This window comes from Pygocentrus nattereri, chromosome 26 (assembly GCF_015220715.1).
Source record: "Pygocentrus nattereri isolate fPygNat1 chromosome 26, fPygNat1.pri, whole genome shotgun sequence".
Taxonomy (NCBI): domain Eukaryota; kingdom Metazoa; phylum Chordata; class Actinopteri; order Characiformes; family Serrasalmidae; genus Pygocentrus; species Pygocentrus nattereri.
In genome coordinates this window covers 18706102-18717120 of record NC_051236.1, presented here as the reverse complement: position 1 = coordinate 18717120, position 11019 = coordinate 18706102, and the positions used below count along the sequence as shown (strand labels likewise).

Sequence of the window (11019 nt, the reverse complement as noted above, 5' to 3'; positions counted from 1 at the left end):
GGAGCGCTGCTGAGGATCATCAGGAGCGTTTCTGCTCCCTCTGCTGTCACGGGCTTCTTTCAGCATTCAGAGTCTGGGGTGTACCACCACAGGAACCCCTTTACAAACCCGGTTCCTTTAGTGGAAACCTTTATAAACGTTGTGTAAGGTTTATATAAACCCTCTCACAAGTTCATTTTAAAGCCCTGACTAAGAATCTTGATGGGGCATTTTAAGAACCCCTCTATAAATTGCTTGACGTACGTTTATGAACCTCATTATAAACCCCGATACGGACCTTTGTGAATAATTGGGTACTATTCATGATCTCCTTTTGAATCCTTTCAGAAAGTCTAACAGGGCGTTTTGTGAGTCCCCTTTATGAACCTCTACGAACAGTTTATTAATTATTTATGAATGTGTAATTTATGGAACTTTAATAAGGCCTTTTAGGAACTTTCGTGTATACCGTCAAGCAGGAAAAGTTATTAATCTTTAAGAATGCCTTTATAACGCTAGAAACATTTTAGGAAACTTTCAGGAGTTGTTTATGAACTCGTTGTAAACCCAAGAGCAGCGCTACTGTGTTGTTCAGGGCATACATAAACACATGGCGTAGGCTGGGAATGGAAGCACATCACAGGCAAACTACGAATGAAAATCTATGATGTAAAATAGGCAGTGAATTAAATTTAAATTTCCCACTCTTAAATGCAATTTGGTGCCTCAAAATAAAATGAAAATCCAGTAAAGCAATTTGCACTGTGATTTCATAAAGAAAAGATTTCATGAAGAAAAAACAAGTATTTTTTCATTTAAACAGAGATTAGCAAACCTTTTGATTAATGATATTCAAATTCAACACACAGAAAAAAATCAAGCTGTAAGGCCTCGTCTGATGTGTTGATCTGACTAAATTCAAATTCATGACCATAAGAAACTACATAGGCTACAAGGTGAGAAGGTCACATTTCATGTTATCGGTCTAATTATATGTAGGTCATCCTGATTTACAGGCTTACTTTTTCTAATATGTCAGTCTTTTGGATTCCACTGTAAAAGTCCCTACTGCTGGTGTTGAATAACTAATGGTAAACATTGGAGAAGATCCCCTTTTTGAGATAAAATCAGTCCTTTGTGTGGTAATAGATGTGCAGCCTAAAGCGAAGACATAGGTTCAACATTTAGCTGTGCAGTGACAGGAGTCAGGGGTCTCAAGAAACACAAATATCTGATGACCTGCCAAACAAGCATGACCACGTGGCAGTCAAGCACTTACCATCCGCTTCAAAATGTGTTTGATTGTGCATTGTGTTCAGTTGTTGGATAACTCATAAGATTCCCAGACTTGTGGGAACACTGAGCCACACAGCTTTCAAAAGGATTCTGCCATTTACCAATTTTCCTTATTGGGGATTTGTTCTTGGGTAAGAACAGAATTTACACACACTCAAGAGCACAAAGGTGCAAACAGTTCCATAGTTTAAGAACACAGTCATAAGTCATAAATCTGATTTTTTCTTAAGACCTTTCTCAAGAACAAATTGAAGACAAAACTTAAGAAGGTATTCCTAAATGAGGTGCATTGGTAATAGAAAGGGTTGTACTGAAGAGCTCAGTGACTTTAACCTGGCACCGTTATTGGATGAGACCTTGTCAGTCTGTGAAATCTCTGCCCTGCTAGATCTGCCCCAGTCAACTATAAGCTATTATTGTGAAATGGAAGCACACAAGAGCAACAACAGCTCAGCAATGAAGACCACACAAACTTAAAGCAAGGTTACTAAGAGCTGAAGGATGTAAACTAATCTATCCCTTATTGCATAACTCACTTCAGACTTCCAAACTGCCTCTGAAGGCAACATCAGCACAAGAACTGTGCATCAGGAGCTTCATGAAGTGGGTTTCAGTGGCTGAGCAGCTACACACAAGCCTGAGATCACTATGCACAATGCTGAGCCTTAGCCTGAGTGGTGTAAAGCACACTGCCACATGTGACGGACGAATCCAGGTTTGGCAGATGCCAGGAGAACGCTACCTCCCAGAATGCATAGTGCCATCAGTAAAGTTTGGTCTGGGGCTTATTTTCAGGGTTTGGGCTTGGCCCATTAGTTCCAGTGAAGAGTAACATTAATGCTACAGCGCACAAAGATATTTTAAACAATTATGTTTCCACCTTTGTGGCAGCAGTAAAGCAAGGGCCGTTTCCTGTTCCAACATGACGGCGCCCCTGTGCACAAAGTGAGGTCCAAAAAGGTTTGATGAGCTTGGCGTTGAGAAACTCCAGTGGCCAGCACTCCAACCCCAATAAACACCTTCGGAATTAATTGTATGGTGAGCCAGGCCTTCTCGTCCAACATCTGCGCTTATCTCACAAATGCTTTTTTGACTGAATGGACACAAATCGAGTGGAGGCTGTTGTAGCTCCAAACATATGCCCACGACAAGCTCCATAACAACATCCATATAATTTGTAATCTGCTGGATATGTTAAAACATTTGCACAGTACTGTATGTCTCATGAGATGTTGTGTTAAATAAGTCTAATTAAATTAACAGCTTTTGTGTTTCACAGCTCAGGCAGTGTCAGCTCATTGCTGGTTAAATGACAAGCCACAGGACAAAAGCCACTCTAAATACATTTCTCCAACTGTTGGAGTCATGTCCTAAAGCCTGAATTCTGTTCACCATGTCACATTTCACCTGAAGGCCTGGTGGGAACATTTTATTTCATTGAACATAACTGAAAAATGCTAGTGACTGAATTTCTTAGGTTCACCAATGACCAAATAACAGTCCTTAAATGTCAATTTAATGACATGCATCTCAATTTAGCACACTTTTGAATTTCATTAATGTTTAATTATTACAATATATCTTCAGGACCATCTCATTTAGTTAATATTGTACAGACAGCAATGCTTGGACATATATGCGCATTTCATATTTAGTGATATTTACAGCTCTGGTTAAAGGGTTTGTCTGACGAGTTGCACACTTTCGGATCAGTTAGTGATACACACTGAGAAAAGCTCCTCTTTCACAATGTACTGCTGCAGGTGAGAAAGCACACTACCAGACAAGAACGGGTAGGCCTCACAGGGACTGATATGACTGCTGAGGAAAAATAATCCATAAACAGTAAACAAGTCACAACCAAAAATAAAAAAGTCAAAAAACAAAAAACTGGGATGTAAAGATGAACCTGAACAAAACAAAGCATCCAGGCTGAAATTATACCAAGGCAGTGAACATAATGTTGATACAATAATTAGCAGTTGTTCGAATGATATCGTTAAAATAGGACTGAAAGGAGGGGGTGGTTTGACACTGTGTTCAAGTGTGGGTTTTTCAGTTACTAAACAAGCCATACACAAACATTCAATGACAAAGGACTTTGCAGCTCCTTCCATTTGTTATAAATCAAATTCTGATGTAATAGACATTCTGATTGATAAACCCCTTAATGAGAAATGTGCTCCAGAATGATAAAACTCTCTCACATTCATACACATGTACAATACAAATCAATGATACACATGCACACAATCAATGAACTGCAAGAAGTGGGGTCATGTTGGTGCATTTCTGTGTTCCCACGCTTGAAACCTGATAACCTGAAACTTTTGGGTACAACCTCTAATGTAAAGGATTTTTGGCTTCTTGCATAAAGAAACAAAAATGTGATTCAACCGAGCAGATTATTTCCTTAAAGATAAAAGCAATCACACACTTGTTTGTGGTTAAGCTACCCGTACATCTCATACATAGGCCACGAAATGCAGACTGATAATGACATTCAAATATAAAAATATATTGCTCTTCATCTCCAGACAAGTCTATTCTGTGGCTTTCAGTTACACTAACAAGAGGCAAGAGAATTCCCACATTGACTACCACAGCCACACAGCAGGAGAGACCTGAGAGAAATGATTTTAGGTTTACCAAGACACAGAGAGAAAAAAAGGGAAAGCATTAGAAAGAGATCAACAGAATGCCAAATGTGTCTGCATAATGTGGTACTCATCTATCTTATGTGGTTTGAATCATGCAGTCAAATATTTAGAAAATAATATTTTAGCGTCGATTAAAAATCTAAAATGAGCAACACCTGCAAACAACAAAATATCAAGTGAGCACAACAGTGCATAAGCGTGCTGAAGGACTCTAAATGCGTGTACATGGGTGTGAGATAACATAGTGAGTCTTTACAAGTTTTTTACTGCAGTGCGTCCTAGTCTCTATAGTCTGCCAGCGACATCCTGCGACAGGTCACACTCTCAGGCCACTTAGTCCAAAGAAGAAAAAAAAAAACGCTGCAATCTCTAGCTACAGTAGCCCAAAGTAACAGGAGAGACCGTGAAACGCTGAAGGTGAGAAACTGGGTGTGGTCAGGTCATAACGATTGTTCCCATTTGCCACATACGAAGGGCATTTACAAACACATTCTAACTGTTCCGAGGGAAGAGATCTGTCACTGGACTTCTTTAACAGGCCTACTTCCTCAAGACAGATGCCCTGTCCTCACAGGCTGAAGCACATGGTCATCATCTGGAGGTGGGCTGTGACTGGGACGGCACGTCTCCAGCTGGACTGCTCCACTGGCCAGAGCCCATTCCGGCCAAAACGGCCACAGCCTCTGCTGCTCTCATGCTCAATCCGTTTACAGATACTGGAGCTGGAACTGAGACCGGCAACACCATCGCTGACACTGCACTCTCATCAACACCTGCAGCTAGAGAGAGAGGGAGAGGAATTTAATATTTTTTACAGGTAGACGATGGAGAACAATGAGGGGAAAAGCAGAGCTGGAGGGATGTTTAATTGCATAGGTGCAAACAGCATGTAATTTAGACAACCAATCAGCAGTCGGAACAAATGTGCTTACTGGCTCAATGATGCTAATAAGATTAACTGCTAGGTATTGAATTATAGCAATGAATGACAAGTGATTGATACTCTGTAGCATTAAATTATTTCATATGATTCCATAAAGATATTAATCTTGATACCCAGCCTTAATTGAAAATATTTTGGCCCACAGGTGGTTTAAAGCTGGTTTACAAATGCTGACATCACAATGGTATGGAATTACTACTAAGATAACACTTAGCAGTTGCTCCTTAAGTTTTTGCAGGTAGGTGTCTAAATAATTTTGAGAATGTAAAAGGAGTGACAGATGATTAACTAGGCACAAAGTATAAGTTGTTAAATAAGTAGATAGGAGTGTTATATGGTTGTATCAGCAGGCAGAATAAATGAATGGACAGATTACCTAGGTATGCTTTTTTCTGCATGGCAGTAACAGGGCAGTCCTTATGAGCCAGCAGCAATTCTTTCAAACGGGTCACTTCAGCCCTCAACAGAGACACTTCATTCTGTCACAAACAACATTTGGTAACATATAAACACACACATACAAAGAAATATTACTAAAAATCTTTACGCTTTCTGTAAGGTTGTATTTTTGCAACCTCATGTGTCTCACCGTGAGTGTGACGTTAGTTGTGGCAAGCTCCTCTGCACGCTTCTCTAGAGCACTGACCCACACTTTGCGCTTCTGCCGGCAACGATAGGCAGCAGCTCTGTTCCTTTCCAGGAAGCGGCGTCTGCGCTCATCAGGTTCTGTCTCTTGCCCCCGGCGCCTGCGTCCACCTCTCGGCGGAGCCGGAGACACCTAAGGAGAGAATGAGTCATAACATGCCAGTAAAGCAAAATTAGTAACAACATTTATCTGTGTGGCTGATAAAAGAAAAATATAATAATTGGTATGCATTTTTCTGTTTAAAATTCATAAAACCACTTTAGACTAGAAATTATTAACGGTCTGTTATTTCACAGCAATAAACTGTGTAAATTTTTAGAATAATACTGCAGCATTTGGCTGTAACTATCTCCAAACACCACTCAGTGTATATGTACATATATGTTCATGTTTGTTTGACTGCACTGCTGACCTGTGGTTGAGCTGGTGAAGGTGTCTCATTGGGCTCAGTTTTCTGGGTTGGTGTTAGTCCACTTACACTCTGTGGTGACAGTACTGCCTTGAGCCTCTAGAGGGAGACAAAACAAACAAAAGATGGACAAAAACGTTGGAAAACAAAAACTCCCACACAGACCTACTTCTATAATTTACTAACTACAAAAACAGTGTGCAATTATCTAAATTAATGTTCATTTAGAATGTGTATATTCTGACTTCTTAAGCACTTTTGCAATCCTGTGTGTGCATGTCATTCTCACCATCTTGGCATCATTATGAGAACTGTATCCAGATGGAGAGGAGGAACCACTGCTGCTTCCACCAATAGGAGGGCCAGGAATACCAGGGATGTTGGGCACCGTATTTGATGACCGGGCCAACTACACATATATTCATGCAAACAAAACTTAAACAGAATCCAAGCAGACAGGTCAAAAATAAATGTTGTAATTTTTGAATTTCTTACAGATATGACTGACGTTTGTCCAGGGCTAGGAAGCAGAGGAACGGTCTGACCATTTGGAAGCTGCATCATCATAGGAAAGGAACCAGAGGGAGAACTGCAGAAAAGGGAGACAGAGACAGAATTCAGTTTTGAATACTGATCAGGTGCCTAAACATACTAAAATAATTCAGAGTGGCTTAAGTATGGCATTTTTAAGAAACTCATACATCTGCTGTTATCAAGATATCCCAGTGTATGGCATAGTCATACAGTTTATGATCAAAACTCAAACTCTATGAAAACATCTCCTGTCTAATAAGATAAAGCCCAAAACTAAACAGCAAATACAAACCAAATGTTCTAATAAAAAGTCCTCAAATCATTGTTATGCACTGCATCATCGTATGTATACCACCATTGGTATTTTCAAATATTTCGTTTTTCTGTTTTTGTAGATTAACCAGCACTGGCTTACACTAAAAGAGCAGTTCCTGTAGTCACAAAAACAATTGACATGTCCAGAACTTGTAAGATAATGACCCATTTCACAGTACTAAGTTCCCCCCACTATGCAATCATCTTACACTTACTCAGCTGGGGAAAGATTAAGAAGGGGACAGTTTGAGTTTTACAATATCTCAGAATGCTGTCATAGTCCCAGCAGACTAAACATCCACTTGGGAACCAGTGCACTAATGAGCAGTGTGTGTTGTACCTGAGTCTGTTGGAGGGAGGGGTCCTTGTGATGACAGAAGTAGGCGAGGGTTGAGTGGGGTTCATAGAGTCGTATCCTAGGTGAAGAGGGAGGGACCCTGGTCGTACTATTGTGGGTGTAGGTGCAGAGCTTGCTGTAGTCCTTGGAGGCATATCCTGTGTAAAACCAGAAACAGTTTTACAAATTTTCAGATAAACATCAATTAATTTGACCACTTCCTGATTTAGTATTTGGCAGAATTATCCTTGACTTATAGATTTAGTCAGAAATATTTAATAAAACTGGTATCACTTTAAATAATAAAAATAATGGCACTTATATGCCATATAACACTAGTGAGAAACACTGGCTAGACATCAACTTTTATCAATAATACCTAATGCTGCTCCTTTGAATAATATCTTTCCATCTCTTCCAGCCAAAATGTGAGAATGCTTCAATGGGGAAAAGCTTTCAAGAGCAAAGGATTTACTGTTTGGCCTACCTATGTTTTCTACCCAACTTAATCAGCAGATAAACGTGACTCTTTAAAATAAACTGGGGAAAATATCAGCAGCAATAAATGACCAAATGTGGGAATTAACCCTCAAAGTCTCAAGATCATTAAAAGGGCCTTTACCAACTAGCCAAATGGGATGATGATGATCTCCAAATGTAAAAGGTTTTGGCACCACAACCATTTCCACTTCAAACCTTTTCTCAAACAGGCATACCTGTTTCAAATATAAAGTTCTTGCTTGTGAGCAATTTTATTCTCCTTACTTAATAAGGCACCTCCTTGGTCTGCCATATTTAAGCCTCTGAAAACACTCAGACATTGTCAACTCCTGAACTGCAACACAGCCTCATTTATTATTAGACACTGAAGTCGGAATGGGAACTTAACACCTGCCACCTGTCAAATGATGTTAAATATTTCCAAGCTAGTCACAGAGGTTCTATTGGAAGAAACACTAGTAGGAATGCTACCCAATGAAAATTTAACAAGAAATGTCACAAGTTCATCTAGCCCCCACACTCATAAAAGTTGTCAACTTTGTGTGTAATGCGTTTCCTTCAATACGCGTGACATACAGCGTAAACGGCAAGGCCTTTTTTGCTGATGCAGTCTTGGCGGACATGCTTAAACAATGTCATGCAAACTTTTGGCTGTGATGGTACTGATGCTCACTTTTTGCAATTTCTTTTAATTATACCTCTAGCAACAGTTTTTTCTCTTGAGTTTAATGAGCTAAAATCTCAATGATCTCAACGTATTTGTCCATATTTACACACTTTAACCATTCAGCCTAACCTTGTTCTTCCTCAATGCAACAGGCTCCTTCGTCACTGGCACTGAGTCTTTGCTGTCTGTCATGCTAGAAGCAGATGAAGGGCTGTCAGGAGGTGAGGAGTCAATCTCCAGAGGTCCTTCTCTCTCCATTTCAGATGGAATTTGCAGAGCAGAAAGCTATGAAGACAGAAGACTCCATTAGTCAAATTACAAAACAATAGACTGAATGATTCTGCCAAAATCTACTACCAAATGCTGTATACAGGTCACAGGGGTAACATCTGCATGTATCAGCTGGTAGATAGAAATTGGCCATGTCCTCCCTCTGTTTTTCTTTCTAAGTCTCACCGTAGTCTTGGCTCTCCTCTCCTCCTCCTCCTGTGTTTTGCGAAGCTCCTGTTCGAAGGAGCCATCTAGCTCACTGAACAAACCCACCTCCTCACAGTTCTTTAAAAAGCGGGTGGGAGTGGGTGTCTGATCTGTAACACACACACACACACACACACACACACACACTCAGTACCAACTTACTCTACTCTAAGCTGCAGGTCAATGCATCACTTGGTGCCAGCATGCCAAGTGTCACTTTTACAGAATCAGAGAACATCAAGCATGTTTGCCAGTCAGTGTATAGTGTGATATCACAAATAAATACCATAATCACATTAAATTAAGCCATCTACCGTCTACAGTATAAAAAGAAATGTGATGTCAACCAAACCTGCAATAATAACAGTGTCAGTTCTAGTCTGTCCAAACTTCAGGGTCATCTCATGCTTATGTTTATGTACAGCCAAATGATCTTCATTGGTAAACCGCTAATGCAACAAAAAAAAAGACAGCTTCATTTAGTTACATCTGTTATTTGACATTAACAGTAACATCATATCTTTTGAAAAAATGAAATGGATAGAACAGAAAGGAAGTTCAAACCAACGTAATTCAGACCAAAAGCCTGTTTTGATAATGGTTCGTTCAAAAACAACATAATCGTTGACCAAACTATAATTAGCATTTACGTGTCACTGAATTGGTCGAATACCCAATATTCTCTGTAATTGTTTTTTGAACGATGTAAACGGGCAAAAATGGGTAATAAAGCCGGGTAGTTTCTACAAGGAGGAGACAGATAAGACAGCAGCTGGAAAGGAAAGACTCAGGTAGCCCTTACCTGTCCACATCCTGGGGCTGAGCACACAAAAGGTCGATCGTCCCCCATTTTACATCAAACTGTTCCTGTGTCACTTCTACAACACCATCCAGCAAAAAGAACAGTTATGCTTCACCGTAAGAGCCAAGAATTCAGGAAAGTGATTAGAGTGATCAGCGGAATTCCTCTCAAATAGCTACACACAACGAAGCTATTTCTCACAGTACAAGGCGTTTCAGATGCGGACTTGATTTTGATGAAACAACACACTTTACGTCCCTTCAGACACATGACTGTTATACACGGTGGCGATACACACTGGCGGTCGATTGTACATCATGTATGTGCGTACATTGCATTTCCGCCCGAGCCTGTAGGTTACAGTAAGATGCTAACTGTGTCGTACTAACATCAGGAGAAGGAAAGGGTGAAACAGCCAGTCTGCTAATCTAGCATACCTGTCAAAAAGCTACCCGTTTGCTTAAACGTAATCACAAATATACATAAATAAATTCGACGGTGCAAATGGGTGGTTTATATCGGGGAAGGCGAGCTGAGACATAACGACAGTTGCTAGCTAACGTTAGCTTAGTTATATCCTCACCAGCTGACAACACACCGAGCACATGAAGACGGGCACACCGACACACTATTATTAAAGACAGCCACAAACGCAGGAAGAGGGCAAGCACAGAGCAGGTCTATGGTGAAGTGAAGAGTTTTACGAGCAGCTATCTACAACACAAACGCCGTCCGTCTCACGCTAACTAACTGTTAGCTGCTGCTTACATGGTGTGTTTCTGCTAGGCTGAGCTAATGGGCTAATGCTAATTCACCGCCACCGTTTGTGCTGACGCTTGGGATATTCGCGAAAGCGCCAATGTGGGGAACCGCTCGGGAAAGAGTGATAAAACGCTGATGGGTGCTGCAGCTGTTATCCTCTGCAAGTGGTGGTGTTTGCAAACTCACCCCGCCACTCCTCCCTCTCTTTGCGCCCCTCTCCCTCTCTCTCCCTCTCTCTCTCTCTCCGCCGCTGCTGGGTTCACCGCTCCTTCATCCACTACAGCAGAAACCTCGCGATACGCTGCGGTGATACAGCCTCCAGATTAGACGTGTTACGTAACAGATTTACAGTAGAAGAGGATAAATCCCGAATTTCAGATTACTGTACATTCAAAACATTAACGTACAAAGCAGACACACAAAGGACAGACGGCAAGCCTAATCTTAAATACTTTTTTGGACGGGTAAATAGAACGTGTGTCAAAGTTTGTAGACACCTTCGTTTCTTCTGAAATCAAAGATATCAGATGGGAGTTTGACCCCCTCCCCTCCTTCCATTTTCTACTGGAACGGCTGCTCTTCTGGGAAGGGTTTACACTGGATGGTGGAACATTTCTGTGATGATCGAATTACACTTAGTCACAAAAGCATTATTAAAACCAGGCACTGACGGTGAATGATTAGTTCTGGA

General features: G+C 40.7%; 1 protein-coding gene across 3 annotated transcripts; it reads right to left on the bottom strand.

Annotated features, from left to right (window-relative positions):
• Positions 1-2775: 2775 nt before the first annotated feature.
• atf7b (activating transcription factor 7b) lies at positions 2776-10601 on the bottom strand. Of its 3 annotated transcripts, none has more exons than XM_017720023.2 (12): positions 10515-10601; positions 9567-9642; positions 9117-9213; positions 8744-8874; positions 8417-8572; positions 7123-7277; positions 6429-6522; positions 6223-6342; positions 5937-6032; positions 5468-5656; positions 5255-5357; positions 2776-4714 (listed from the first exon to the last, which is right to left on the bottom strand). In XM_017720023.2, the coding sequence occupies exons 2-12, from the start codon at positions 9612-9614 to the stop codon at positions 4527-4529; spliced, it is 1377 nt and encodes a 458-aa protein (XP_017575512.1). In that variant the 5' UTR covers positions 9615-9642; positions 10515-10601; the 3' UTR covers positions 2776-4526. The 3 variants fall into 3 exon arrangements, with proteins under 3 accessions (XP_017575512.1, XP_037391004.1, XP_037391005.1); XM_037535107.1 differs by lacking the exon at positions 10515-10601 and adding an exon at positions 10150-10508; XM_037535108.1 differs by lacking the exons at positions 9117-9213; positions 10515-10601 and having other exon boundaries at positions 9567-10508.
• Positions 10602-11019: the final 418 nt, after the last annotated feature.

Coding starts and splice junctions, on each gene's coding strand:
- atf7b (XM_017720023.2), bottom strand. CDS start 9,614: ATGGGGGACGATCGACCTTTTGTGTGCTCAGCCCCAGGATGTGGACAG. Junction 8,875..9,116: donor TGACACTGTTATTATTGCAG/GTTTGGTTGACA, acceptor TGTGTGTTACAG/ATCAGACACCCACTCCCACC. Junction 6,343..6,428: donor GACAAACGTCAGTCATATCT/GTAAGAAATTCA, acceptor ATATATGTGTAG/TTGGCCCGGTCATCAAATAC.